Genomic DNA, 27,812 nt, shown 5'->3' on the forward strand with positions numbered 1-27,812 from the left:
TCATGCAAAAAACAGCTATGATTAAATTAGGAGAATGTTACATAGAAAAAAATAGAGTTCAATACAAATGTGTTGTGACAATCAAATAAACAGTTTGACAAAATAAATAAAGGAGAAAAGAGAAATCAGAAGAACTGGATCTGACAGTTTGGCGAAACTCTGGGAAGTTTGATAAGAGCATTGATGATTCCCATGTATCTTTTATGAACATGGTTCTCTTGTTGGTTATCAACTTCAACACCAACTTTGACAGTTTCAAGACATTTCAAATTCCCCAAGAAATGACTTATCTGTTTCCGCTCTCTACAAGTTCCTAAATACCCTGAAACGGTTAGCATCTTCACTTGACATGTGGATAAACAGCATGGTACTCCCTCTTCCTTCTTCTTCTTCTTAGGGATGCAAATGCAGGCGTCCCCGCATCTGTTTGTAACTTTATGCACAAGGCCCTGAACGGAAAGAAAAAAACATATTCATTAATGTACAAAAATAATGTAGCAAAATATGAAAAGTGCCAGATGTTGATCAAATGAAATTTTGATAAAATAACACATATAAAAATTCATAACGTTTTATTTACCTTGATGACTAGAGTTTCTAGGTTTGGAGAGCTGTTGAGAAGAAGAGGCACCACTTGCCATCCTTTTTCTTTGTCACTCTCAAATGATAAAGTAAGGAGGTTGTGAAAGACTGGCATTGATTTACAGTAAAAGTGAAAAACCTGAATCATGAAACAAAACACAAACATTTTATCATTAGAATATGGTAGCTAATCAAATTTAAACAATTAAGTATCAAAAACATACCTCAAGAGAATCCGAAGACAAGTGAAGGGTCTTGATATTGCTTATCCTTGTTACAAGGCCGGTAACATCCCAAGAAGAAAAAGAATCTGCATCATACTCACAATCACTGTCATCATCCTCAGAATTATCACTACGATCATCATGCTCATCTGTAAATGCCTCCCAAGGTCGAATATCAAGTCTTGCTTCAACAAGGGAATCAAAATCAACATCATACTGATCCGCAACGTAACCAGAGTAGTCAAGGTACAAAAGACTGGGCGTGGCAAAAGAAACAAACTCGTAAGCTTCGCGGTAATCGGGATAATGGTGAATGATGGTCAGTCGCTCGATGGAAGAGCTAGACACGTCCCCTGTCCAAGCCGGGGGATTGTTATCATCAGGATAATGCAGGAACAGTTCCTCGAGGACGGGGCATCCAAGGACGAGATCATCATACATGGCACAATCCGCAAACGCCACGGAGAAGAGAGAGAGTCTTTTGAGCGCTGGGAAAAAGACTCCACCAGCAGGTGGGAGGCGACCGTCGGGATAGAATCCATCGCATATCGTGAGGTCAACCAGTGTGTTGCTCGTGAAGAACTCGGTCTCTATAGAATACATGCCTACGGTCTCCAAGCGAAGCTCCTCCAAGAAGCGGAGCTCCAGGGCAGTGTGGATCCAACCGTCCACACGAGAGTCTTCGTGCCTATGCTCACAGTTGAGATGGAATGTCTTGATGAGTGAAGAGTTTTTTAAGAGAGCAAGTGTCTTGTCCACGAATTCAGGGAAGCCTAGAGGACTACCAACACTTGCGTCGCTCAAATCGAGCTTGTCTACAAGCGCGAGAAGATTCCTCCATCTTTTGGACAGAACCGATGTGGAAGCGGCGATATGTGTCGGAAGGAAGGACAGGATCTTCCCAAGAACCTCGTCTGGCAGACTGCTGATCAAATCTCTAGAACCCATCCCTACCCTGTGAGCACAGATACGTTTCTTTTTGTTCAACTCAACCAGACCTATACCACAGAAATTTATTAAAATAGATAGACGATTAGGATCTTAAAAAATAATCAAACAATTTGATTCCTCGAGATCTGAACAGACAAGAGCTATTCAGGTTCATGTAATAAAGCAAACTTACGATTGGAAGAAGGGAAAGAAGGTTGCCAAAGTACGACGAGGGATGTCAGAGATAGAACCGAGAACGCACCTGTTCTTCTTTTCCAAGTTAACTTTTTTATTTATTTCACCGATCCTTTTCCTTTTTTTTTGGTCAGCAATTAACCTTTTCCTTTCTACTAACTAAGGGAATTATCTTTCTCCTTGCAAAATTATCCATCACCAGTTAAAAATTTCTAAAGATTTGATTGTTAAAAAAATATTGAAACGAATAAATTAAAAAAATGGTAGTTATCTATAATTTATGTGCTAAAAAAAAAGTAGTTATTTATAATTTTTTGGGAAAATTGTTTTTTTAGAGCAAAAAAATATAAACATTGTCCTAATAGAATAATCCCAACCTACAATTGTCTCATTAAGCTAATAATTTTGAAAATCCCAGTTTAGTCCTTCGAAATACAATTTTAAAACTAACTGTAATACATTAAATTAATATAATATACAGAACCAATTAATTTTTTTTTTTTTTTAAATCCCCAAATCAAAACCCCTAACCCTAATTATTTCAGTCTCATTCTCTAGGCCTCTCTAATTCTGGTGGCGACAAAGTCAACAGGTCTCTATTGGTGGGGAGAAGAAGATACCGACTCAAATCTCGTCTTCTCCGGCGTAAATCTCTTCTTCTCCGGCTTAGTATCTTCTTCTCCGGCTTAATCTCTTATTCTCTCATGTAAAACGAAGGTAACATCGACACTTCTCATTCCTATTTTGTTTTAAATCTTCTTTGCATGTTCTTTAATCGATAATAGTTCTGTGAAAAGCAAATAGATTAGTGCTTCGGTATATGTTTTTGTGTTCTTGTCAATCGATTTAATAACACACCAGTTTGTTATATGTGTTTGTGTTCTGTTCTTATCAATTTGTGATTACCATAAGAACCTACAGTTAATCTATGTTACATGTGTATGTAATCTTATCAATTTGCTTTACCATACGGGTTTGTCAATCGATATTTTGAAGAGATTGGTTAGTTTTGATTTCGTGTCATTGTTGTTGATGTTGGTATCGCCAGCGCAGACACTAGAAGATATGTAATTTGGCACTAATCCTGGTACTATCGGGTTAATGGGTCAGTTCACCAAACCGTTGGATCATCTGAGTTTGTACTTATGAAGATAAGGAAGGAGATTGGATGCTCGTTGGTGATGTTCCATGGAGGTAAAAGAACTAAAAACCATCTCTTAATGTCTGATGAATGATTTACAATGATCTAATCTGGGTTTTGTATATATCTTAGAATGCTCATCACCTCGGTTAAAAGGATTCGTGTGATGAAAACGTCTGAAGCTAATGGTCTAGACTATCTTGTCTTGACTTATGATATTGTTTGTTGAAACATATAATGAAAAAATCTTAGTGTATAATATGCAGGATACTTGTGAAGCAAGTAAAAGGAAGAAACAGAAGCTAGGTTGATCTTATTCAGTTTGTGATGTTTCTTTGGTTCTTCTAATGTTCTTTAAGGGTTTTTTTTGGCTTGATGTCTTTTGTTTTACTGTTGCTATTACTATGGAAGAGAATGCTCTTTATTTGTTTTACTACACTGTAAATATTTGAAGCTTGTCTAATATCATTTTGTGGGTTTAGTTTATGAGTTCACTAACTGATCCAAGAAACAGCTCCACATGACATCAAATGTGTTAACATATTACTTTAGTGCTTGACGTTTCAATCTCATGGGATTCTGAGGACATTCGAAATTAATGATATAGGCCCCGAACACTAAATCATATTTTACATATATCATCCTGAGCACGAAGAAGAATCTGATGGAAGATTCATACAAACAGACAAGAGTTAGGTAGATAGATTGTACCAACCATATGAAAAAGCTCCTAACTTTGTGAAAAATCAAAGGAAAATTTAGGTATTTTGAGAAGAAAGGCTAATAAGTGTTTTTTTTCCAAAAAAATGGCTAGTAAGTGATCTTTTATTAACAAATTCGATTTTTCAAAAATGGTAACAGAATATTTCCACATATTTTTTGTTTTTTTTTAAAAAAAAAAATCGGTTTTCAAAATAGGAAATTGAATATTTCCAAATATTTTTTTCCTTATTTTTCGGAACAGATTATTCTTATCCGTAGAATACAGTTAATCTGTAGAAATCGGTTTCTACATATTTTTTAGAATTTTTGTAATGTGTAGATTTTGATTTCTACATGTTTTAAATTTACAGTAAATCTGTAGAATTCGGTTTATACTTGTTTTAGATTTATAGTAAATATGTAGAAGTTGGTTTCTACATGTTTTAGATCGATAGGTTAAGCGCGGAATGTGTATTCTAAATATTTTTAGAAAACTCTTATTTACGTAGATCATGTATTCTAAACGTTGTAGATTCAATGAAAAAAGTAGATTTTGTTTTCTACTTTGTAGAATGTCAATTCTACTTTATTTAGAACATAATTTGAAATTATGATTTAAACATTTCTAAAAATGAAAAAGAATACCACTAAGTTTATATAGGTATTTTATTAGTAGTTACTATTTTTCCAAATTTTTTTTGTTTGTAAAACTATTTATTTAATTTATTTTCAGAAATATTAAAGGATATTATAGGCAAAAATGGTACAAATATGAGATTAGTCTAAATGGACATAGTTTCTATTTTTTTGCTCTAAAAAAACAATTTTCCCTAATTTCTTAGAGTTTAAAATATTTTTCTGAAAAATATGAATAAAGGCTCCAAAACAATAAATAAAATTAATGTGTAGAGAGTGCAATTCACAGAATTTGTTTTAGATATGATAATTTCAAAATGCAACCATAACTCTTTTAACATATCTAAGCAGATTAAATGAAAATATGTTGACAAAAAAAATGAAAAATATAAAAGGCAAAACATAAGGCAAACTACACCATATCTAAGGTAGAATCTAACAATAGTCAAAGCAACTTTAAGGTATTCTATAAAGCAAACATAAAGCGCAAACATAATAATACAAGTTAACGTCATATCGAAAAGGGCGACTAGGTTTCCGGATTTTGAAGATCGAATAAAGTTGAACAACCTTGCTTTCTCTCAAAAAGGGCGAAAAAAGGGCGACTAGGTTTCCGGTATCTTACCGCCGTTGGCTAGGCCTCACGCTGGCTAGCGAGAAGCTATTCCCAGCCGTTTCCTGTTCTCGATGACGATTCCAGTATCATCTCCCTCCTCAGGCGCCTCAATCGATCCAGGGGGAGCTCGTAAGGCGAAAATCTCGAATCGCGAAACTCAGCTCCTGAATCGCGACCTAGAGGTCAAGCTCCAGTCTTCGTCGGTTCCAGCGTCGATTCCAGCTGCTAAGGTTCCAACCTACGCGGCGAGGTTCAAGTCTTCACTGCGAAATCTTCGCAAGATCTCAGATCCAACCTTTCTGGAGGATGGAACACCGGTTATGCAAGCACCGGAGTCCGTGCTTTTGCAGACGTCGGAGTTCTGGAAAGATCATGTGGTTGCTCACTTTCACGGCCGTAGGCCGTCGGTAGAGAAGATAATCGCAGATTTGAACCCAGTTTGGGGAAAGTTTGGGAAAATCACGGTTCGTACTGTCTCAGAGACCTGCGTGTTAATTTTCATTCCCTCGGTGCAAACCAGAGAGTGGGTATTAGAGGTTGGATACTGGCAAGCGGATCGTTGTGCGTTCTCGGTATATCCGTGGTCAGCTGAAGGGAGCTTAGCTGCTCAGGAACTTCTCTTTGCTCCTACGTGGGCAGTGCTCAAGAATGTTCCACCTCAGCTGTACTCTTTGAATGGGATCAGTGTTGTTGCTAGCGGAATAGGTGAACCGCTCCACACTGAGAAGTCTCGTTTAGACCCGTACCACTTCGGAGACACAAAAGTCAAGGTGGAAATCGATCTCTCTCACTCCCCTCCGGAGGCTGTAGTAGTTAGGGATACTCAAGGAAATTCTGTTAAGATTAACGTTGAGTACCCTAACCTTCCTCCTAGATGCATCAACTGTGGCAAATTTGGACACTTGATAAACCGTTGTAACAAACCCCGTATGAAGAAGCCGTTTACTCAGAAGAAGGAAGCAGTGATCAGTGTTGTTGAGTCTGTGGAGGAGGTATCTTTAGAAGTATTGAATCAAGAAGCTGTAGCTGACATCTTAAGCGTTGAGGAGGAGAAGAAGATGAGGAGGGCTCGCTCAAGGTCTCGCCGGAGGTCTCGTTCTAGAGCTCGAATAAGGGCCTTGAGCTCCCCTCCTGAAATGTTGGTCATGGGAGAGGTTAAACAATCAGTAGAGGATGAAGTGGCGGTAAAGGTAGGGACTTTGGCATATGAGGAAAAGTCTGTAGTCAAAGCGGATGTTTCAGGGTGTTCAAACAAGCCTTTGATCATTGATGAAACGCAGTTGGAAGAAGGAGAGATTCGAGATAGTTATGAGGAAGGGAAGGATCTTACTCTAGAAACAACAGAAGAAGAAGGTTCCTTATGGCTGACCAAGCATTCCAAGCAATACAGGCGTGCTTTGCGTCAGGTAGAGCGATGGAAAGCTTCAGGATCAGTCGGTACTCCTCCAAAATCTCACAGGTTTCTTACACGAGGCATCACCTCGGGTGAGAAGCCTAGTATCTGATCTGTCCCCCCCCCACTTTGTATATATGAAGATCTTTAGTTGGAATATTCGCGGTATTAATGGTAGCGGTCGTCAGAGGGTTGTTAGTAGGTGGTTGCAGAGTTTGGGCTCCTCAGTGGGAGCTTTATTGGAAACACATGTACAGGAAGAAAATTTTCTCAGTATTTTAGGAGCTGTTGCTCCTGGTTGGCGGTTTGATAACAATTATTCAGTTGCAGAAGGAGGAAGAATATGGCTTTTGTGGAATCAGTCGCTGTCAGTAGTGGTGTATATGAAGACGGATCAGTTAATTCTCTGTGGAGTTATGGACCCGGCTTCAGGTACGAGTTGCACAATAGCCTTTGTATATGCGCAGAATTCAGAAGTGGAAAGACGGATTCTATGGAGAGACTTGATCAATATCTCAAATAGCTCCATTGTTGCTTCGTCACCATTGGTGGTGCTTGGAGATTTTAATCAAATTCTTACGGCGGCAGAGCACTTTTCTTTGCAACCATATGATCTGCCTGTTCGAGGTATGGAGGAGTTTCAGCAGTGTCTGGTAGAGAGCAATTTGGCAGATATGGATTTCAGAGGCACTTTTTTCTCGTGGTCAAATAGGAGAGAGGAAGATCCAATTCTCAGGAAGTTGGATAGGGCGGTTTGCAATGACAGATGGAAGGAGGTTTTTCCAGGGGCCGTGAGTATCTTTGAGGCTCCGGGAGATTCCGATCACTCTCCGGCAGTAGTTACCTTTTCCTCGGAACCCCAGATGAGGAAATGTAGCTTTAAGTATTTTTCTTTCATATCTTCACATCCAAGATTCAGAGAAGAGATGGTGAAGTTGTGGGAGGAATCAATCCCAGTTGGATCGAAGTTGTTTTCTCTGGGACAGAGATTGAAGAAGGCTAAAGCAGGTTGTAGAAGGTTAAATAAGGAAGGGTTTGGAAACATCCAACAAAGGGCAAGAGAGGCCCTCGATTCTCTTAAGGCGATCCAGCAACAGTTGCTCACCTCCCCTACGGACTTACTATTTCGTCAGGAGTTTGTGGCCCGGAAGAAGTAGCAGTTCTTTGAGAATGCTCAGGAGATCTTTTACAGCAGAAAGGCGAGGATCCGGTGGCTGGATTGCGGTGATGCAAATACTACATTTTTCTATAAGGCAGTGCTGGCTCATCAGTTCCGGAATTGTATCAGTTTCTTAAGGGATGATGGAGGAAATCGGGTGTTTAATCAAGCGCAAATCAGGCAGATGGCGGTAGCATACTTTCAGAATCTGCTAGGCTCCGTAGATGATGCGATCTGTGACATTTCTATAGAAGAGCTGAGGGTCCTCCTTCCTTACCGGTGTCCGCAGGAGATAGCTGAGCAGCTAGTTCTCATACCCTCGGAAGAGACTATTAAACATACTATATTTGCTTTGCCAAAGAACAAGGCTCCAGGCCCTGACGGTTTCTCCGCGGAGTTTTTTTGGGAAGCTTAGGAAGTGGTGGGGAAGGATTCGTTGGAAGCAGTAACAGAGTTCTTCACGAAAGGTCGTATGTTGAGGCAATTCAACACCACTACGATCTCGTTGATCCCAAAGATTGTAGGAGCTGATCAACTGACTGCCTTTAGACCAATCTCACTGTGTTCCACGATTTATAAAGTCATGGCCAGACTTCTCAAGAACAAATTGAAGCTCTGTGTTTCAGACATTGTTCAAAGAAACCAAGTTGGATTTGTGCAAGATAGGCTACTCTGTGAGAACGTCCTACTAGCTTCTGAGCTAGTCAAGGATTTTAATAATCAGGGACAAACGACTCGTGGCTGCCTGAAGATTGATATTTCTAAGGCCTATGACAACCTGAGTTGGGATTTTCTGTTTAAAGTTCTTCGATCCATTGAGCTGCCAGAGGTGTTCATTGATTGGATTAAGGAGTGTGTCACCACCACCTCTTACAGCATTGCCATTAACGGAGAGCTAAATGGGTTTTTTCCGGGAAAAAAAGGGTTGAGACAAGGAGATCCAATCTCTTCTCTGCTGTTTGTGATCGCAATGGATGTCCTCTCAAAAATGTTGGATCAAGGGGCAGTTAATGGTCGGTTTGGCATTCATCCCGAATGTGAAGCCCCTTTGATTACTCATTTAAGCTTTGCCGACGATGTCTTGATTTTTTTCGACGGATCTGCAGAGTCTCTAAGGGGTATTCTTCAGATTCTGGAAGAGTTCAGGCTTATATCAGGGTTAAAGATAAACAGGCAGAAGTCAGAGCTGTTGCTAGATGGAGGTAATGCTGAGAGATGTCGAGAGTTAGCAACAGAAATGGGAATTGCTCAAGGCGCTCTTCCCCTTCGTTATTTAGGAGTGCCGCTATCTCCAAAGAAAATGACGCGCACTGACTTTCAACCTCTCCTAGATAAAATCTCAGCGAGATTTAATTCTTGGACGGTGAAGCACCTCTCATTTGCAGGGAGGTTTCAATTGATTCAAGCGGTGATCTATTCTACTATATCCTTTTGGGCCTCGATATTCATCATTCCAAATGAGTGCGTCAGTATATTAGAGCGGATGTGTGGAGCTTTTCTATGGAATGGCGCGCCAAACTCAGCTAGAGGGGCGAAGATTGCTTGGGATTCAGTCTGTACTCCTAAGGAAGCAGGAGGATTGGGTTTGCGGCGCCTCGCAGACTGGAACAAAGTCCTCGGGTTGAAGTTAATCTGGCTGATCTTTACAGCAGGAGGCTCTCTTTGGGTCTCGTGGGTAAGGCGTAATCTGATTGGTAGGGAGAATTTTTGGATGTTGAATCCTTCGAGAAGGGGGAGTTGGATATGGAAAGCTATCTGTAAGTTGAGGCCTTTAGCCAGACCTATGGTGCATTGTGAATTGGGATCTGGTATCACTGCGAGTTTTTGTACGATAATTGGACTTCTATAGGCCCTCTCATCGATTTGGTTGGGGAAAACGGTCCACAGGTTACAGGACTAAGTATCAATGCAGTTGTAGCTGATGCTCTTACTAATGGGGGATGGTGGCTGGATCGTAGTAGAAGTAGACACCCAATTATCTCTCTGTTGAAGGAATGTTTACCAAATGCACAGGAGGTGCTTGATTCTGAAGTAGATGATAAATATGTCTGGTATCCGACAGCTGAGAGAGGTAATGGTTGTTTCTCAACAAGTGAGACTTGGAGAGCGCTACATCCTCCACCGGCAGAGGTATTCTGGCATAAGGCAGTGTGGTTTGTTGGGAGGATTCCTAAGCATGCGTTCATCACATGGATCGCAGCACGAGATAGAATGGTCACGAGGGATAAGCTCATTGGTTGGGGATTGACGGTTCCCTCCAATTGCGTCCTGTGCTCAGGTCATGATGAGAGCCGTCAGCACTTATTCTTTGAATGCGCTTATAGTCATCAGGTTTGGAGTTTCTTCCTCAGTCGATTGCATTTGGTAGCTCCCCAAGGTTTTGATGAAGTGTTGCGATGGCTGAAAACTTCATCGAGAGATGGGAACGTAAATTTGATCATGAAGCTTATTCATCAGGCGGTTTTGTATTTGATCTGGAAGGAAAGGAATGCAAGGATTCACTCTTCAGTGGAGAAGCCCCCAGGGGCTCTAATAGCAGAGATTAAACAGACTATCAGACTCAGGTTGGATCCCCTCGCTCGGAGACAGAGAATCACAGCAGGGCAATCATCTGTGCTTGCAACTTGGATGTCGTTTTTTGCAGTTTAGATGTTTTTTTGGCAGGAACTAAAGCTTTAGGGGTCTCAGGAGCCTATAGGTAGGTAACAGAGCGTCTGTTTGCGTTAGCCTGTGTATATTGTTCTGGGCTTTCGTACATTTGTAATGGGCCTTAAATGAATAAAGGTTTTTTTTCAAAAAAAAAAAAAAAAAAAAAAAGTTAACGTCATATCTGGGGCAATATATAAGACCAGACCCTTCATACTCTATCTCTCTCTCTTTTTTTAAACTATATATCACAAAAACATGTTCTCTAAAAATTAAAATATTTTTTAATTTAACGCAATCAAAACCAAACATAAAGCGCTTAACTTTACAACAATTGTTTATTAAATTTAAATTATTACATTTCTTTTAAAATTAATCTCTTGCTATAATACATGTTATAGTTTAGCAAGTCCGTGAATAAATTTATGTAGTTTGTAGTGTAAAATACTCTTTATAAACTCAAACGCCTAATACATTTGACTTCCCAAATAACATTTAGTGTTTTTTAAACGAAATAACATTTTAGTTTATGTTCACGTATTTGAATCCTTGATAAAATAACACAACACATTAAACCAGCGCTCTGATGAAATATTTTTAGGCCAGCGATCTGATGAAAATTCTGGTAATGGATTATTACAATGAATCTTATTGGTTAAGAAATGAAAACTTTAAACAAACATAATTATATCAGAAATGAAAACTTTAAATAAATATAATTTATTTTTTTAATATTTTGTTAATTATTAATATGTGTTAATTCCTATAATATAGATAAAATAGTATTTAAAGTATTTTGAAAATTTGTTCAATAAAATTTACATACTCTGCCATTTTGGTGAACGTTTCACATTTTGAAGAAGCAGATTTATGGTCAAAATTTTGTATTTGTTCCACCTCCTTCTGTATCATTATTGCATTAACTATATCAAGATTATCAGCAGGTCGTTAACCACCAGAACAGAGGCAAATATTTTCGATCTTGAGAGCAAAATGCTAAGTATTGTAGCTGTTGATAAAGAAAATAGATTATACTGTTGAGAACATAATGCTGAGTGTAGACAAAATACATTAAACTAAAAAGAATTAATGACACCTCCTAAATATAATTGTGCTCGTTCTTTTGTTCGGTATGTAAGATTTTCTTATTGTAGTTATTTAGTTTTCTAAAATAGCTGTACATTCATTACTTCTAATGCCAAACATCGAATGTCCATAATTAAAAAAAAGGGGGGGGGGGGGGGGGGGGGGGGGGGGGGGGGGGAAGTATTTTAGCGAATTTAAAAACATAATAAGTTTAAACGGTCAGGATTTGTCATTGATCGTGAAAAGCAACGACCAAGATTTCTTTACCAATCCTTGAGGAAGGGGGAAAATAAAATCAAAAAGTTACCCTAAGAAGACTCTTTTTTTATTTTAAAACCTCTTTCTTCCACGATCACCGTCCGTCCTCAAAACCCTAGAATCTCGATCACCGGCCGTTCTCTTCCTCCGCTCGATTTTACCGATTACTCTTTCCAATTGCGATTACATTTCTCAACTCCGTCCCCTGGAGATCTGTTCGAGAATGGCAATTATCGAAGATATTGACGCAGAACTCGCACATGGATCGTCTACGCTTCTTCTTCCAGGAGGACAGCCGCCGGGAGAACAGCCGCCGGTAGAAGTACAAGAAGCTCCTCCTCTTCCCCACGCTCAATATGGTGGAAGGATTCTCTTTGGTTGCTCCCTTTTTGGCTGCAACCATGTCGTGGAAGCTAAAGGGCAAAGGTACTGCTCCGCTAATCACCAGAACATCGCTGAGATTCTTTCTTCTCAAGATCAGGCCTATGTGGTTGTGGATGGTTTCTTTGTCAAAGATAGCAGGGAGAGGTGTTTTCAAATAGTTCTTGCTTTGCTGAAAAGAGTGGAAGATAATCTAGGTTCAGGACTCCCTTTGATTAAGAATAAGGATGATACAATCTTTCATAGTCATCCAAGGGACTGGAGTTTTATCAGCTCAGCTTTTCTGGATGGAGAAAGTGACCGATCCTGGCTCTTTTTTCACTCAAAGAGCAACCCGAACTTCAAGACATTTTACACAGAGGGTCAGAGAGTACGTTGGTCAAGATCTCGCCGGTTTCTTCACAAATATCTTGCGTTTGAGGGAATAAAGAGTACAGTGGCTTATCTGCGACCTGATTACGAGAAGAAGAGTGATGTCAGAGTTGGTGAAGGTGATCCATTTGGATTGAAGGGATGGGCTTTGATTGAATACTTCTACAAAGCACAATCTTTGTTCTGCCTCTCGTTTTCTTCTGAAAAGAACAACGGTATCTTCAGCACTGTAAAAGAAAGCACACAGAAGCGGGTTAGATCTGATCCAGGAGAAAGCAGTAGGACGAAGACGAAGAAGAAGAAGAGTAGTTCCTCTGTTCAACCAAGCTTGGTTTCTTAAGAAGATCCTGTGAAGGTACTGATCTTGAGTAAGAAGAGAGAACTTGAGGCCATTTACACGAAAGCTCATATCCATGTCAGCGACGAGGTTGACCCTTGTAAGTTTTTCTTGCTTATACTGTTGTATCTTAGACACTTGTCAAAAAAACAGTATTCTGTGTTTGTTCTGTGTCTAATATTATACATATGACATCTGTTAAAACAGTGTTCTGTGTCTAATATTATAATCATGAAATGTCTTCGCAGTCGTTTCTAGTTTTGTTGAGTCGACACAACTTTTGTGTTTGTTTTGTGTCTAATATTATAATCATGACATCTGTTAAAACAGTGTTCTGTGTCTAATATTATAATCATGACACATACAGTGTTCTGTGTCTAATATTATAATCATATGAATGTCTTAAGCAGGCGCAGGCGCAGACGTTTCTGATTTTGATTCGACACAACTATCTGACTGTATAAGCATCTTAGAAGATCGACTAGAGTCAGCCAAGCTTGAAGCCTTAGTTAGGGAGCCAATTATAGTCGCAGTGGGTGAATTGATGCATGCTAAGAGGGAGGAAGAGTGGTTTTCAGAATTTAATAAGGTTGCTAAAAATTTATTTATTTATTTTGCCTGTTCAAGTTCAACTTAAATCTAACTCTGTTTCTTACTCTCTAACAGAGGGGAAATCTTTTCAACTTGTTAACTGGAGATGAGACAACCATTGAACGTGCTGCAATTGCTAGAATTCTAGTTAGCAAAATTCCAAGTGAGCTTCTCAACGCAATTAGTGGAACGAAATTAGAAAAGGTTTTGTCTCTGAGTGATTTTGTGTTTTGTTTTACAGGCATGATTGTCTCTCTCACCGGAATAGTGGAATCATGGGAAACTGAACGAGGAACTTCCTTTCTATATGATAAGGTATATCCTATGATATTTGCTCTAAGCTCCTTCAAATATTATATCCACTTTTATACTTTTACCATGATTTTTACTTGAAAAACTTTTTTTTATGTTTTTTACAGCACCTGTTGTTAGATTTGCTGAATGAGGAGAAACAGAAACTGTGAAGACAGATTTGGAGAGAGCACTGGTGTGGTGATATAAGATTGCCAGTCTCCTTTCTTTTTTCTTGGATTGAATGTTATGGTGATTTAGTGTAACAACCACAATGAGGAAAAAATAACAAAATAGCCATGTATAGTTTTGGATATGAAAATGTGACAGTTTAACATACAGTCTGAGGGATTGATCGGTGGCTTCAGTCCAGAAAAGTAGATTGTGGTCTTTTATAGGTCTCAAGAATTTCTGTTTCTGGATCCACTCTTAGATCCTTGGATCATTCAGTCCAGAGAATGTGTGTAATTACTTCAGTTTCTGGCTATGTTCCAGCAAAAGGAGCTGGGAAATTGTTCTCGGCTGTTTCCCTGAGCTGTGCAGATGAAGTTTTGGCGATGATGACCGGAGAAGATTAACTGAGAGCAAAAACAGGTTACCGGAGTTACAAGAATCGAGAAGCAGTGCATCTTCTGATCTTGTAGTGAAACGTGTGAAAGTTCTCCTTAGGAACTTACGCGTATTAAAGTAGCTGAATCATCATTTTGCTTTCTTTGGGGCGTGTAACATTATCTTGGAAATAGGAATAGCCATTAGGCCTTGGGAGCAACTTTAACGATGAGTTCTAGTAGAGTTTTTAAGATTAAAAGAAAATGAAAAAAAGAATAAAAACATGAGAGAGAGTGCAGAAAAGTCTTTAATTTGGAAATTTTAAAAACCTCCTATAACCCAATATAACAGATGTTATTCAACTGTTTTTTCAATTTATTTAAAAAGATTAAATCTTAATTATGTAATTATAATGGTGATACTTTTTTTTTCTTTTAGAACTCAACACAGGTTCTTACCGATAAAGATGCTCGATGTCTGGTTGAAAAAAAAAACATACAATCTGATAATTTTACCTTGAGTCCACCAATGACCTCAGTGAATTCAATTACTGGTTTTTTTTTCATGAACATTTTTGATCCTCCACGGATGCTAATGTTGTACTATTTGTTTTAAATTTTTGACAAAATGAGTGGGGTGAAGGTAACAAATGCATAGAGCTTTAAAATAATTTCTGTTTTAGTACTACATTAGAAAGTTGGTTTAGATAATATATATGCTTTTATTTCAAAAGCAGGTGGCTTTAAATGTATTACATTTATGTTGACCCTGAAATTCCAAAGATATAAACTAATTTCTCAAGATAGAAGCCTTCAAAAGAAGTAAACATAAATAAAAACTACAATGTATATGTGCTATAATGTTTACTCTCTCATACAGCAAACATATACTAAGGTTCCAAATGGTAACAACGGATTGAGCGGTGCGGGACAAGCGGTTTAACTGCGGTGCAGTTTTGACAATTATAAAAACGTATAAATATATTGTATATGTAGAGATTTTTGTTACTGTTAACTGCGGTGCGGTGCGGGTTAATATCTAGTTCTAATTAAGAAATTATTTACTGTTAACTGCGGTGCGGTGTAGATATTAGATATATATCTTTATAACATATTTTATATTTTAAATATTAATTTAAAAATATAAATATATCCGCACGGATGTGCGGGTTAATATCTAATTCTAATTAAGAAATTGTTTAATATTAAGTTAACTTGGCCAACATTAAACTATATTACAGTGTTCTTCTTTTTTTTGGTATGAATTATGTTTAAGGAAAAAAACAATACCTAAACTATATTAATCGATCATTCCATCACTATAAATTATATTTTACACATATTTTTATCTCATACAGCACAATTTTTCACCTAAGATCATGATTAATCCAGGTTCTTAGGGTGGATTCTTAACTTTAGATAATAACCGTTTCTTAACTTTTAACTAAAAAAAGTTAAGAACCGTCTTTTAACCAAAAAAAATGTCAAATCATGAGTTAAGAACCCCAAGAACCCCGGTTAATCATGTTCTAATTTTCTAGTAAATGAAAGAATTTTTTAAAATGAACTGTGAGAGGTATTAACACCTAAACATGGTATTCTGTGTCACAATTTAAAAATGTTCGCCAAATAATATACAAGAAATAAAACGCATTAACAAAACCATTTTGGATTTGTAAATCAAACAAACGATCAAATATGATAAACCACATTTTATCTAATTTTTGCCATATGAAGAAAAAAGGACAGTTGATCCAAAAAAAAAAAAAAAAAAAGGACAGAACTGGAACCCATATAACGTTGGGCTTGAAAGAGAATTGGGCCGAATGAAAGTATACGGGGAGGAGACAAGACAAGAAAACCCTAAGTAATGGTATGCATATAAATAAAAATACTTTCCTTATTTCCTCAATCCTTTCATTGCCGTCTTCACAAACACTTAAGCTTTCCGCCGCCTCCTGCGAGATCCCCATCAACTTCCGCCGTAAGCTCCTCCCAATCCATTTCGATTTCTAGATTTCTAATCTGTTACGTACTTACTCTTTGTGTTACTTTTTCCAGAAAATGAAGGTTGTCGCCGCGTTCTTGCTCGCTGTTCTTAGCGGAAAAGCTTGCCCAACCAGTGCTGACATCAAGGTTATCCTCAATTCAGGTTTGTTCTTTCTTTCAAGCTGTCTCCTTGTTAGTGATAGCCCAAATGTGAAGTTGTGTATGAGCAAACATCAAGTAATGGTTGTTATGGGAACTGGGATGTCTGTAATAGGGGAGGAACAATTGATAAAATGCATTAGTTTTCTGAACAATTAATTGAGTCGTGACATTGCTTTATTTTTCTTTGATGTGAAGATATGTATTTATTGCAAATAATGTTTTATATATGTATTAAAAGCGCATGTAAAAGGATTCGTAAACCTCAAGTAATGGTTTGAAATGTGTTGTTGTGGGAATCAGTGATGTAGTAATTATTCTGGGATGACAACAACAGTTGATAAAATGCATTCATTTTTTGAACGTGTAATGGAACTTGACATTGTCTTGTCTTTTTGTTGCAGTTGGTTGTGAAACAGAAGATTCCCAGATTGAGCTTTTGTTGAAGGAAGTCAATGGGAAAGATGTAGCTGAGTTGATTGCTGTTGGAAGGGAGAAGTTGGCTTCAGTACCCAGCGGTGGTGGTGGTGTTGCCATGGCTTCTGCTCCATCTGCTGGTGGTGGTGGAGGTGCTGCCCCTGCTGAGGCCAAGAAGGAAGAGAAGAAAGAGGAGAAGGAAGAATCCGATGATGTAAGCTTTACTTCTTTAAGTCTTTGGATCTTTAAACATAAATTTATTTTGCTGATTTTGTACTTTTTGTGTTAATTTGCAGGACATGGGTTTCAGCCTGTTCGAGTAGAGCGTATGCTTGGCTGTCATCTGATTTTGCTATCATTTTGTTACCTCTTGAAACTTATGTTGTTGTTTTCTAGTTTGTTCTCGGTCAGTATCTTTGACATTTCTGAAATTCTCAAGAGATTTTTACACAAAACAATATGTTATATTTGCATTTCTATTTCTTGCTTTGAATATCTGCCTTAACGTTTAATACGATTACGATAAAAATATACCAACTGGTATAATCTGAAAATTGGGATTTAACTAATTATCTATCCACTGGATACTCCATTATTATTTTGAACTCCTTGATCCACAATTTGTGTCACATTCTGCATCAAAATTTTACACTTGATGATAATTCAAAGAACTTTAGATGACTTCTTCAGTTGAACTCCTTCTTCCATCATCTTTAGTATTATTCTGGCCAGAGGAGAGCAGAAGTGACTAATGAACTTAAAGATTACGAAGCTAAATGCCAGCACACTTTAAAAGACTTAAAATCTGTTCTGAAAATTTGGTCAAAACCAAAAGAAAGAGTAGTAGGCAATTCCAAAGTTTCTCATACAAGAGGAATGAGTAAGCTACTCTCTATTTTATTATAGTAAAGCCACTCCAAAGTCCAGTATTCTACTACCTTTCTTCACTCTTGAACCTCTGGCTGCTGCTTCTTTCCGCCTGATTTCATGTACCAACCAATGGCACCAACGACAGCCACCACACCAGCCACTACCGCATAGTTTCTGTCCTTGTCTTCTGACACTTTAGGTCCCGTGGATTCAGCTGATGATGTTCCACCACCACTAGCCTTGGCTGAACCTGCTGCTTGTTCTCCCGGACCCTAGTAAGTTCATCACAAGTTTACTATAAACTCTCTTTATCGAAATGAGCGACTAGTAGTTTCAACTACAAAAGTTAAAAAGGAATCAGTACCTGTCGAGCTATCTTCTCAAGCTTCTCCTTCTCCATTTTCTGGAATAATAAAGTATAGCTAGTTAACAGATTAATTCCCACCGAAACACCATATGGTAATATAACCAAGCTAAAGAGTAACATCAAATGACTCGTGAACAGAAAGAAAGAGAAAGTATCCAACATGTTTATAGTTTAAGAACAAAAGAGATTTTTAACTCCTGCAATCACACACGAGATACTACTTACCTTAAAGCAAAACCAAATATTATCTAACAGTTCACAATACATAAAGAAAGAATCATTAACAGATTGATAAATAATCACCATAAAAGGAAAGTAGACAGACCTTTTCTGAGGCTTGTAAGTCTAATAGTTAAAAACATAGACGAATAGAATCAAGAAGGGATCGGATCATCCTCACCATCATCATAAAGGGGAAAATTTAGATAGAACTTTTGTCTAAAACTTTTCTCAGATAGAAAACGGAAAGATAAAAAGATTTCATCATCATCATCAGAAAGGAAAGTAGAAAGAAAATCACGCTTTGATGATTCTATAATTCCAAATAGTTAACAAGAAGCTATAGCTACAACGTTTTCATCATCATCACCAAAGGGAAAGTAGCTACCGAAGATTCTAAGCCACGAGGGATATACCTTGATGAAAACATTCTCAGCAGCTTTTTCCTCTTCGCTAAGAACTTTGCCATTAGAGAACCTGCGAGACACAAATCTGATAGCGCTCCTTGTCGTTGCCATGATAAATGAACAAAGAAGTATCCTGTGAATAAAAAGATTATCATCAATTATTTTCGTCATTGTCAATTCATACTATTTGTTTACATCACTCAAGATACTGAACCAACTAGTAGTTATTATACATTCTGGAGAAGAAAACACAAGCAAGGCTCTGAATCTGAATCTCTGACTAAACTTAATGGATCATCCACAGAATACGAAACAACACGTATGTATCAAATGCAAGCAGATAAGCGAAACCTAATCGTGATCCGGAAACAGAGAAACGAAATCGAAATCTCTAAGAAAACGTCGGTCATCGATGACAATGACTAGATCGACAGAGATGAAATCAATTTGTAAGCTAATCGAAAACGAGAATATAGGAATCGTGAACGTGGAAGATGATCGTAAGTAAGGGAAGAGAACCTCGTTTGAAGAGCGTCGGGATGCAGATGAAAAACCGCTTACGGGAAAATGACACTGAAGAAATGAAGAAGAGGTGGAAGTAGGAAGGAGGGATCTTGGAGTTAAATGGGCTGTAACGTCTCATTTATTGGGCTTAAAAGTACTGGTTACTAATGGGCTTTAGAATTCGAATACAAAGGACCTGTTATTGACTAACCAACCAGAATCAGAGTTAAAGAAAAAAAACTAACCAACCAAAATAGGGATATTTACTCATTTTATATTAGAGTAATTAGGTGGGATGATCTATGTTATTGAATTAAAAAAAATCGGAAATAATTATGTTCACGTAACATTTAAATGAAAGGAAAAATTTGGATTTAAAAATTTCTTTAAGATATTTTAGAACAATATGTTCATTCATCCGTATAAGATATTGCCATTTGGTGAACCCATTCTAATATGTCACTTCTGGAATGATCGTCTCGTTTGTCAATTACTCAATTGTTTTTATTAAAAGGAAAAATATATTTTTGAATCTCTCGGAATTCAGTGAAGATTGTAACTCTTATTAGTTTATTACCCCCATATGCACTTGCTTTTTAAACCAAACAAATATATATGCACTTGCTTGAAAGATAACCAAACAAATTTAGCTTATTTTATGACGTCGAGTGAGTAAATTTCTTTAAGTCTATTCGTGTTGATTAACAAAGAGAACAAGAAAAATCTAATTACATATATGAGAAGATAAAGTTATGTCTTCTCCTCAATACAAAAGAATTCATTTACATAATTGAATAAGAAATATATTTTAAATAAGCCAAACAGTTTTACATACATATGACTTGAACTTACCTACATGTATGAAGCTAGTTATAGAAACAGTGCCCGAACTACAATCTTTGAAAACAACAACTTTATATGTTCATACAAATAACAAGTTAACAACTCCCAATGGTTGCTCATATTCAGATACCGATCTAGTTGTGAACTAGGGTTCGGGACCTCTAGGTCGGCGATTTCTTTGACCTCCACGCGGTGACTTGCTGGGCTTCACCCTACGTTTGATCTCGTTTATAACCTTTTGATCCCAAACCCCATTTCCTATTTCTTTTCCAACAAAACAAGATCAAACTTAGAATACTAATTTCTATGGAAAAAAAAAAGAAACAGAAAATCGAATAGCGAGACGAAAGAAAAAGTTTATCATGATTAGAAACTTACTTGTATTGAGAGATTTGTAATTGAATGGTAATCGAGCCGAGACTGTGTTTGATGATGCCAAGAACAACAGAAACATCAAAGTTACTAAACGAGCCACGTACATTTTTTTTTTGCTTGGTGTATTTTGCTGGTCTATATCCTTTAAGTTATACAAATTGTGTAAGCTCTAAAGTCGTATATATATATATGTAGAGAACATGAAAAAATTTACGTAGGTTACTTCGTTTATTTTGAATTCAGACTAAGACTAAGGAGACAATATTAATTTTGACTTAGTAAATTCATTATATCAGTTGATTTATATACTTGTTTGTAGAATTTGTTATTTTGACTCTTGAATTACTTGTATGAATCTGAAATTGGTCCATTTTCGTATTTTTCTCCTCTAGAATATATACGTCGTGTGGCGAACAAGTGGAAGTAGAAAAAGACCATGACTACCAACAAAAAGTTTTACGAGAGGAAAATAAAACATGCTTCTGTTGTTATATATCCTCATAACCACAGACGTCATATTATGGTCCAAACGTTTTGTAGTTTGCACCTAAATTTTATTTTTATTTAAACTAATAAAGTTTTCACAAATATCAATTTCATATTCCACGCTTTGCTTTGGCTCAGGAGCCAAGTAAAATTTTCAAATATCAAACACAGCACTGTGCCGAGAACAATATGATTCTCGAGAGCCAAGTAAAATTTTCCGAGTACAATATCCAAATCGATATAAAGTATAAACACATACTCATTTTACCAAAGTGAGATCATAAAAAAGTTATGTCAATATCCAAATTGTTTCAACTGTCATATGATTACTGATGATATATTTGTGTGTACACATATATATATAATCAACCATTGCTTTTCCTGTAAGTTGATAGTACTCCCAGTACCGGCCCTGGGCGGAAGCGGTACAAGCATGTGCTTCCAGCCCGTTTTACTAACATAAGGTGAGAGGTTCGAACTGCCTGTGCTATAATATTTTTTAAAAAAAATTAATAGGCCATAATGATTATTTGCTTCTAGCCCAAAGTTTTCTCAGACCGGCACTGAGTACTCCCATATTTTACTGTCGCCTCCCCATTACAAGAAGCCTTCCATCACAAGCACTCTTCTCTCCATTGCACGAAACATCTTTATTTTGCCTTCTTTTTCTTTACTAAAGAAAAAGTAATATATTCTGTTATTTCTAGTTTGATCGTCATAAAAAATCAATTGCAAATATTATAATTTCCTTTTCTGTTTTACTTCAACTACACACCTAACATTTTCTTATAATCCAAATAGAATCCATCCATACATGTGCCTACTTTATTGATACATACCTTTGTCTTAATTATGGATTGAGAACCAAACAGTGAGAATAACATACTAGCTACATATTTCAAATATACCAAACTCAAGAAAGTTGTTAATTACCAATTGAAAAGAAACATCTTAACCTACTAGAGCTTTAGCCCCACTTGCTATTCATTTTTCCCCCAGTACATTTCCCTTTCTATTAACCAAGTTAGTGTAATTCATATAAAAATTAGTTTGTTTGATCTCTAAGACTCTGAGTTAGTGTAAAATACATGTTTGATCAGTAATGGTGTGTTGACCATGAGGACTTTTTGGTCATTTGACATTTGAAACACCATTGGCAAGCTCAAGAAATATAAGCACCATTTTAATGAGTTCTGATAGGTTCTTAACACAAAGTCTTGGGTTATATAACAAGTCATCTTCTTTACCCAAAGGGAGAGAGAAAAGATTTTGGAGGAACAATGGCAACAACAAGACAGATCTTGCAACAGCCACAATCGCCATTTATTCAACGCATCAAGAGCTCGGGGACCATAAGCATCAATGGAAGCCCTATGAATGATGACAAAGAAGAGGATTTTTCACGCTCTTCTTTGGCTTTGTTTAAGGCAAAAGAAGATGAAATTGAGAGGAGGAAGATGGAGGTTAGGGATAGAGTCCAGACAAAGCTTGGACTCGCTGAGGAAGCTACTAGGAGACTAGCCGAGATTCGGGAAGTAAGTTTGGTTCTAAACATTTTCAAGAACTTGGAAAGACATTTTCATTTTTAAAGAGTTGTGGTTGTGAAATATTCAGGAGCTGGAATCTCTAACCGATCCAATGCGGAAGGAGATTTCCGCGATAAGGAAAAGAGTTGATGCTATTAACCGGGAACTCAAGCCTTTAGGACAGAGCTGTCAGAAAAAGGTAATGAATGTGTGTTCATTGATCTTATCTTTATTACATATTTATATCTTTTTTTTTTGTAACAGGAGAAGGAATTCAAAGAAGCACTTGAAGCTTACAATGAAAAGAACAAAGAGAAAGCTATGTTTGTTAGCAAATTAGTTGAGGTGAAACATTCTATCTCAGTTTGTCTTTTCTGTTTAAAATGATAGCTGTTTTTTTTTCTGAATCTTTTTCGGTATGAAATGTGTTCCAGCTTGTTACAGAAAGCGAGAAACTGCGAATGACAAAGCTTGAGAAACTCAGCAAAATCATTGACATTTCGTTACACTAACACCAACGATGGTGATAATCAAAAGTTGCAAAATCAGCCAGCTTTGCTTCTTTATTCTGCACTTTTCTAATAGTTTTGCTTGTCTTTGTGATCAAGTCTTATTTCCTGATTTAGCAGAGAAGTATATTCAAATATTGTAAGTCTGCAGCGTCAGTAATATATTATACTAGTGATAACTTCACAAACCTGCCTCCCTCATGTCTCTTTGCCTTATTTAGGTTTTCAATTGTTTTCTCTGTTGGCAATGTCTTTTGCTACTTTGCTAAGACCTTGAAGCCACTTCTTGTTTGTATCCTCTTCATCATCAGGCAGATACAATCTTGTAGGGATGAGCTGTATGAACTTATCTAAAGATTCAGAATGCTCACGAATCATCATGGGATTCATAATGAAAAATGGAGTGGTCTGATTTAAGATCAAGATTCATTTTTAATATAGCCAAAAACCAATCACAATCAGAATAATCCCTTTTCAAAAAAATAATAATTACAAGAATACACAGTTAAGAAATTACCATCCTGAAAAAAATAGATATTCAAACTAAATAAATCTTATCTTACTGTTCTCCTTAATAGTTGCAAGAAGAACCCTAACCTAAAGCTTAGAGCGCACGCAAGGAGTGTGATATTGCAAAAGCACGCGTTGGGCCGATTTAAAATAAATGGGCCTCTTAACCAAATTAAAATCAGTAAACCGGAACCTATTTATGATTTTGCTCTTAATCCGGTTTACAAGTCAGACGGAGAGTGTATCTGCGATGTCGTTAAACCCTAGCAACGGCGGAATCGACGAAGCGAAGATGAAGAAGAAGGCGAAGGTGGTCGTGATAATGGGCCCCACGGGATCAGGGAAATCGAAGCTAGCCGTAGACTTGGCGTCTCACTTCCCGGTGGAGATCATAAACGCCGACGCAATGCAGATCTACAGTGGCCTCGACGTTCTCACCAACAAAGTCACCGTCAACGAGCAGAAAGGTTTCAACTTTTTGACTCTTCATGCTCCCAATTGAACTTCTGATTAATGAAAATTAGGTTTTAGGAGTGACTCATCATCTACTTGGGACGGTGAGCCCAGATTTGGAGTTCACTGCTAAGGACTTTCGAGATTCTACCATTCCTGTGAGTGCCTCTTATTGAATCAGAAGGTTTCGTTTCTTATAGGAGGATTGTGCTATAAGTAAGGGGTTTGGTTGGTATGATTAATATAGTTTGTGATTGATTTGGTGTTCACAGCTTATTGAGGAGATCCTTTCTCGAAATCACGTTCCTGTTCTTGTTGGAGGAACTAATTATTATATACAGGTGAGCTTGTTGTTCATTTCTGGTTTTTTTTTGGCAACATCATTGTATGATTAAACTTTGTTTTATCTTGTTAATGTTGTTCATGTAGGCTCTTGTGAGTAAGTTTCTTCTCGAGGATTCAAAAGAAGATGTGGATGAGTGCTGTTCAAATGTTGCTGCAGGTACCTAGAGTCTCTATCACCATGTTACCCTTTTATTTAGAAAACGTTTATGAACAGATAATGAGAATAGTTCTGCTTGAAGAAGGCTTGGATGTGGAGTCTATCTCTGGAAGAGATGATTTGAGCCATGGTTATGACCTTCTTAAGGAGCTTGATCCCGTGGCAGCAAACAGAGTTCACCCCAATAATCACAGAAAAGTGAGATTTACGTCTAGGACTCTAGATAGATCCTGATTGGTATGTGGCTTTGCTGGTCTGTTTACTCATCGCTGGTCGATGTTGTTGTTGTTGTTGTTGTAGATCAATCAATACCTGAGCTTGCATGCTAGCAGAGGAGTTCTTCCAAGCAAGCTATATCAGGAAAACGCAGCAGAGGTAAAGTTTCTTCTTCTTCTTCTTCTTCTTTTTAATGCCCCACCTTATCTGCTGTGAGTAGTTTAATTAAGTAATGTACGTGGCAGGGCAGAACTGGGGATGCATCAACGCCTCCTCTCGATTTGACTACTGTTTGATATGTATGGACGCTGAAACCACCGTGCTGGACGAATACGTTGGACAAAGAGTGGATTCCATGGTAGACGCGGGACTACTTGACGAAGTCTATGACATCTACAAGCCAGGAGCTGACTACACCAGAGGCCTAAGGCAGTCCATAGGTGTCAGAGAGTTTGAAGATTTTCTGAAAACGTATCTCCCAGACACAAATAGCTCCGCTAATGATAAGGCCTTGAAGGAGAATCTGAGGAAGATTCTTGATTCTCCAAAAGATGATAAGTTGAGGGTTATGCTGGAGGAAGCAATTGATAGTGTCAAGTTAAATACCAGAAGGCTCCTACGTCGTCAAGTAAGCAAAAACGTTTTTGGTGAATTAGTCGATAAGCATTTGATTCTTTTTGTACGTTGTGTTTCAGAAAAGGAGAATCAATCGGCTAGAAACGGTCTTTGGCTGGAATATCCATCACGTTAATGCAACAGAGTGCTTACTAAGTAAGTATACACACTGTGTCTCATCAATTCTTCAACTAAGGCAAACAAACTTTAACAATCTCTCTTGTTGGTGTGTGTTTTAAAAGGCAAGTCTGAAGAGCCATGGGATGTGCAAGTGGTTAAACCAGCGACAGAGATCCTCAGGTCTTTTCTGAAAACAGAAACTGAATTGAGTCATGATTCAACCTTAAGAAAGTCAATGGAAAGAGATCTATGGAGTCAATACGTTTGTGAGGTACAATAAAGTTTCGTTTACACTCAAAAGCGGAATCTTGTATAAAACTGAAAATCATGTTTGTGGAAGCAGGCTTGTGGAAACAAGGTACTAAGAGGAAGACACGAGTGGGATCATCACACACAAGGCCGTGTACATCGTAAGAGAACCGCACGATTTAAAAAAGCTCAAAATTTCGAAAACAGGGAGAAGCAAGAAGAAGAAGAAGTGGGGATTTGCAGAGAGACATCGTGAAAACTGAAAAAGGTTCATTTATGTTCATATTGGACTCATTTAAAAGAAAAAGCCCATCAAGGCATTATTACAATTAAAGATAATATTTTGGTATTTGCAAAATTGTATTCATCTATGGCATTTCAATTTTTTTTAGTCGTAAAATTGAATGCTTACTTTTTAAAACAGTTATATAATCAGAGCCAAAAAGAGTTTAATAATCAAACTGATAATTTTATATCTATATGAACAATTTATCACGATTGCCACGAGCAAAACTTTGATTTAATATATATATGGTGGTAAACTGGTAGCTGGTAGTTGACGAAAATAAATATAACAGATTTATACGATTGCGTCATGCTATTTTGCCTGCTTTGTATTTGTGAATGGAATATGTGAAATTGAAATGTGTTGAAAGCTTTTTATATTTCTAAATTTTGTTAAATAAATTGAGAATATATTGTCATTTCATTGATGTAGAAACTATTTTCACCCACTCCAAATTATTTATTGCGAAAGTTACATTATGATTTGTAAAAGCCATATTTAATTCAAGCCAAAAAGTCGACAAGTTCATGACTTATATTATCCAGTTCTGAATCAACTGAAAAATATAGTTTTACTTGTAAAAGAAAGGGAAAAAACAGTTGTTCTGAAAATGTGGCTGTAAAGGGAAAGCGATCACGAGATAGGAGGAATAAAGATAAAGAGTAGGCCTGGGCATTTTACCCGGACCCGAAGACCCGACCCGAAACCGATCCAAAAAAACCTGGTTCGGGTAGGAACCGATCCGATCAAATTACCCTATCGGGTCTTGTTGTAGAGGACCCGCGGGTCTTGGACCCGACCCGACCCGAACCCGAAACCCGATGGGTACCCGAATTAATAATGTAAATTAAATAAAATGCATCAAGGGGGAATCGAAGACGGGTAATTTGTCTAGAGAATATAAGGGTCAACCACTAGGAGACAACGAATTGTTGTTGTATTTCGCATAGTTTAGTATATATACATATTTTAATATAATAAAAATACAAATTTTGAATAAAATTTTGAATATTTTCGGATATATAAATATTTTCAGATATTTTTTTGTATTTTTAGGTCTTTTTTAGATCGAACCCGAACCGAACCCGACCCGAAACCGAACCGAATCCGAACCGATAAATTCTAATTACCCGAATGGGTCTAACTATCTAAGACCCGACCCGACCCGGACCCGGCACGACCCGAACCGACCCGGAACCGAAAATTTGAAATTACCCTATCGGGTCCTAAACTCTTAGACCCGAAAGACCCGGACCCGAAAGGACCCGATCCGAATCCGACCCGAAGACCCGAATGCCCAGGCCTAATAAAGAGGGAACTCCAACAAAAATGGTTCTTTAATTTGCTTATGTAAGTATTTTAATAGACACGTATCATACTTTAACCATTCAGGTAACACGGTCACCCTAAAATAGTATTGCAATTTATTTATTTGAAAATTTTCTTTTCAAAACACATGGTACGTTCCAAGAAAATTAAATTCTAAATAATAATGCAGATGAGAGACTATACTAACTACTAAAGTACTTTTTTTACTGAACTAAAGTACTTGTAATGTATAATTGGAACTTATTTTTCCAGTGATCGACTCTAGTTTTTTTTTTTTGAAGAACTAAAATATGTAGGTTTATGATATAAATATGTTAACAATTTTTTAATATATAAATATGTTAACAAATTTGATTATCTTGTCTACTTGGTCTTACGGCACAAGAAGCATTCAGTGTTCAGAAAGCAAGGATAATATTCTTGAAACCCGATTTTTTTTTTTTAACTAATATTCTTGAAACCCGATGAAAAGAAAATATGTATAGAACTGAAATCGGATTAGCAAACTTAGAAGTCTAGAATTCACATTTCACAGATAGAAAACTGTTAATAAACCACATAAAAAAGTTATTATCTTGTCCACAGCTCATCAAACAGCATTTAGAACCAGCACCAAAACAAAACTAGAGTAACCAAATAAGCCTCGAAGCGCTTATTCGTTTTACCAAGATCATTTCTCTTTATCGCTTAATAGGCTGCAAGACTGCAACTATACAACAACACAAGCCTTAATGCCTCCCATAGAAATAAAGAGATTAAGACCGCACGCATCG

The 27,812-nt window shown here is 37.3% G+C and overlaps 7 protein-coding genes, 1 long non-coding RNA gene and 1 other non-coding gene across 14 annotated transcripts; 7 read left to right on the plus strand and 2 right to left on the minus strand.

Annotated features, from left to right (window-relative positions):
* Positions 1–18: 18 nt before the first annotated feature.
* On the minus strand, positions 19–2,068 carry LOC106446747 (putative F-box protein At1g21990). 2 transcript variants are annotated; one of them, XM_013888529.3, is made up of 4 exons: positions 1,930–2,068; positions 807–1,804; positions 581–721; positions 19–449 (listed from the first exon to the last, which is right to left on the minus strand). In XM_013888529.3, the coding sequence occupies exons 2-4, from the start codon at positions 1,752–1,754 to the stop codon at positions 126–128; spliced, it is 1,413 nt and encodes a 470-aa protein (XP_013743983.2). In that variant the 5' UTR covers positions 1,755–1,804; positions 1,930–2,068; the 3' UTR covers positions 19–125. The 2 variants fall into 2 exon arrangements, with proteins under 2 accessions (XP_013743983.2, XP_013743984.2); XM_013888530.3 differs by having other exon boundaries at positions 807–1,761; positions 1,930–2,039.
* A 206-nt stretch (positions 2,069–2,274) lies between these two features.
* LOC125608043 lies at positions 2,275–3,553 on the plus strand. Of its 3 annotated transcripts, XR_007339063.1 has the most exons (4): positions 2,336–2,648; positions 2,985–3,125; positions 3,205–3,260; positions 3,339–3,553. It is a non-coding gene; the product is annotated as an uncharacterized LOC125608043 (long non-coding RNA). The 3 variants fall into 3 exon arrangements; XR_007339062.1 differs by having other exon boundaries at positions 2,275–2,648; positions 2,980–3,125; positions 3,205–3,553; XR_007339061.1 differs by having other exon boundaries at positions 2,416–2,648; positions 3,205–3,553.
* Positions 3,554–6,556: 3,003 nt separating this feature from the next.
* On the plus strand, positions 6,557–7,576 carry LOC125608210. The gene has a single exon (XM_048778186.1). It carries the CDS (start codon positions 6,557–6,559, stop codon positions 7,574–7,576), a length of 1,020 nt encoding a protein of 339 aa, XP_048634143.1.
* Positions 7,577–9,511: 1,935 nt separating this feature from the next.
* Positions 9,512–10,227, plus strand: LOC125608211. Its single transcript, XM_048778187.1, has 2 exons — positions 9,512–9,532; positions 9,592–10,227. Exons 1-2 carry the CDS (start codon positions 9,512–9,514, stop codon positions 10,225–10,227), a joined length of 657 nt encoding a protein of 218 aa, XP_048634144.1.
* Positions 10,228–11,661: 1,434 nt separating this feature from the next.
* Positions 11,662–13,877, plus strand: LOC106446745 (65-kDa microtubule-associated protein 5). 2 transcript variants are annotated; one of them, XM_013888527.3, is made up of 5 exons: positions 11,662–12,758; positions 13,066–13,247; positions 13,325–13,412; positions 13,491–13,564; positions 13,669–13,877. In XM_013888527.3, the coding sequence occupies exons 2-5, from the start codon at positions 13,203–13,205 to the stop codon at positions 13,711–13,713; spliced, it is 252 nt and encodes an 83-aa protein (XP_013743981.2). In that variant the 5' UTR covers positions 11,662–12,758; positions 13,066–13,202; the 3' UTR covers positions 13,714–13,877. The 2 variants fall into 2 exon arrangements, with proteins under 2 accessions (XP_013743981.2, XP_013743982.2); XM_013888528.3 differs by having other exon boundaries at positions 13,069–13,247.
* Positions 13,878–15,914: 2,037 nt separating this feature from the next.
* LOC106446743 (60S acidic ribosomal protein P2-2) lies at positions 15,915–17,146 on the plus strand. Its single transcript, XM_013888525.3, has 4 exons — positions 15,915–16,072; positions 16,150–16,240; positions 16,641–16,867; positions 16,950–17,146. Exons 2-4 carry the CDS (start codon positions 16,153–16,155, stop codon positions 16,974–16,976), a joined length of 342 nt encoding a protein of 113 aa, XP_013743979.1. The 5' UTR covers positions 15,915–16,072; positions 16,150–16,152; the 3' UTR covers positions 16,977–17,146.
* Positions 17,147–17,398: 252 nt separating this feature from the next.
* On the minus strand, positions 17,399–19,159 carry BNAA04G15990D. The gene is made up of 4 exons (XR_007339064.1): positions 19,036–19,159; positions 18,526–18,649; positions 17,888–17,926; positions 17,399–17,795 (listed from the first exon to the last, which is right to left on the minus strand). It is a non-coding gene; the product is annotated as an uncharacterized protein At2g27730, mitochondrial (transcript).
* Positions 19,160–21,852: 2,693 nt separating this feature from the next.
* On the plus strand, positions 21,853–22,947 carry BNAA04G16000D. The gene is made up of 4 exons (XM_013891620.3): positions 21,853–22,259; positions 22,339–22,449; positions 22,515–22,595; positions 22,685–22,947. The coding sequence occupies exons 1-4, from the start codon at positions 22,005–22,007 to the stop codon at positions 22,760–22,762; spliced, it is 525 nt and encodes a 174-aa protein (XP_013747074.1). The 5' UTR covers positions 21,853–22,004; the 3' UTR covers positions 22,763–22,947.
* A 526-nt stretch (positions 22,948–23,473) lies between these two features.
* LOC106446741 (tRNA dimethylallyltransferase 2-like) lies at positions 23,474–25,822 on the plus strand. 2 transcript variants are annotated; one of them, XM_048777297.1, is made up of 10 exons: positions 23,474–23,736; positions 23,801–23,880; positions 23,995–24,063; positions 24,152–24,224; positions 24,307–24,422; positions 24,525–24,599; positions 24,691–25,068; positions 25,136–25,211; positions 25,298–25,446; positions 25,519–25,822. In XM_048777297.1, exons 1-10 carry the CDS (start codon positions 23,520–23,522, stop codon positions 25,678–25,680), a joined length of 1,395 nt encoding a protein of 464 aa, XP_048633254.1. In that variant the 5' UTR covers positions 23,474–23,519; the 3' UTR covers positions 25,681–25,822.
* The last annotated feature ends 1,990 nt before the right edge of the window (positions 25,823–27,812 follow it).

This window comes from Brassica napus, chromosome A4 (genome assembly GCF_020379485.1).
Source record: "Brassica napus cultivar Da-Ae chromosome A4, Da-Ae, whole genome shotgun sequence".
In the NCBI taxonomy this organism is placed as follows: Eukaryota; Viridiplantae; Streptophyta; class Magnoliopsida; order Brassicales; family Brassicaceae; genus Brassica; species Brassica napus.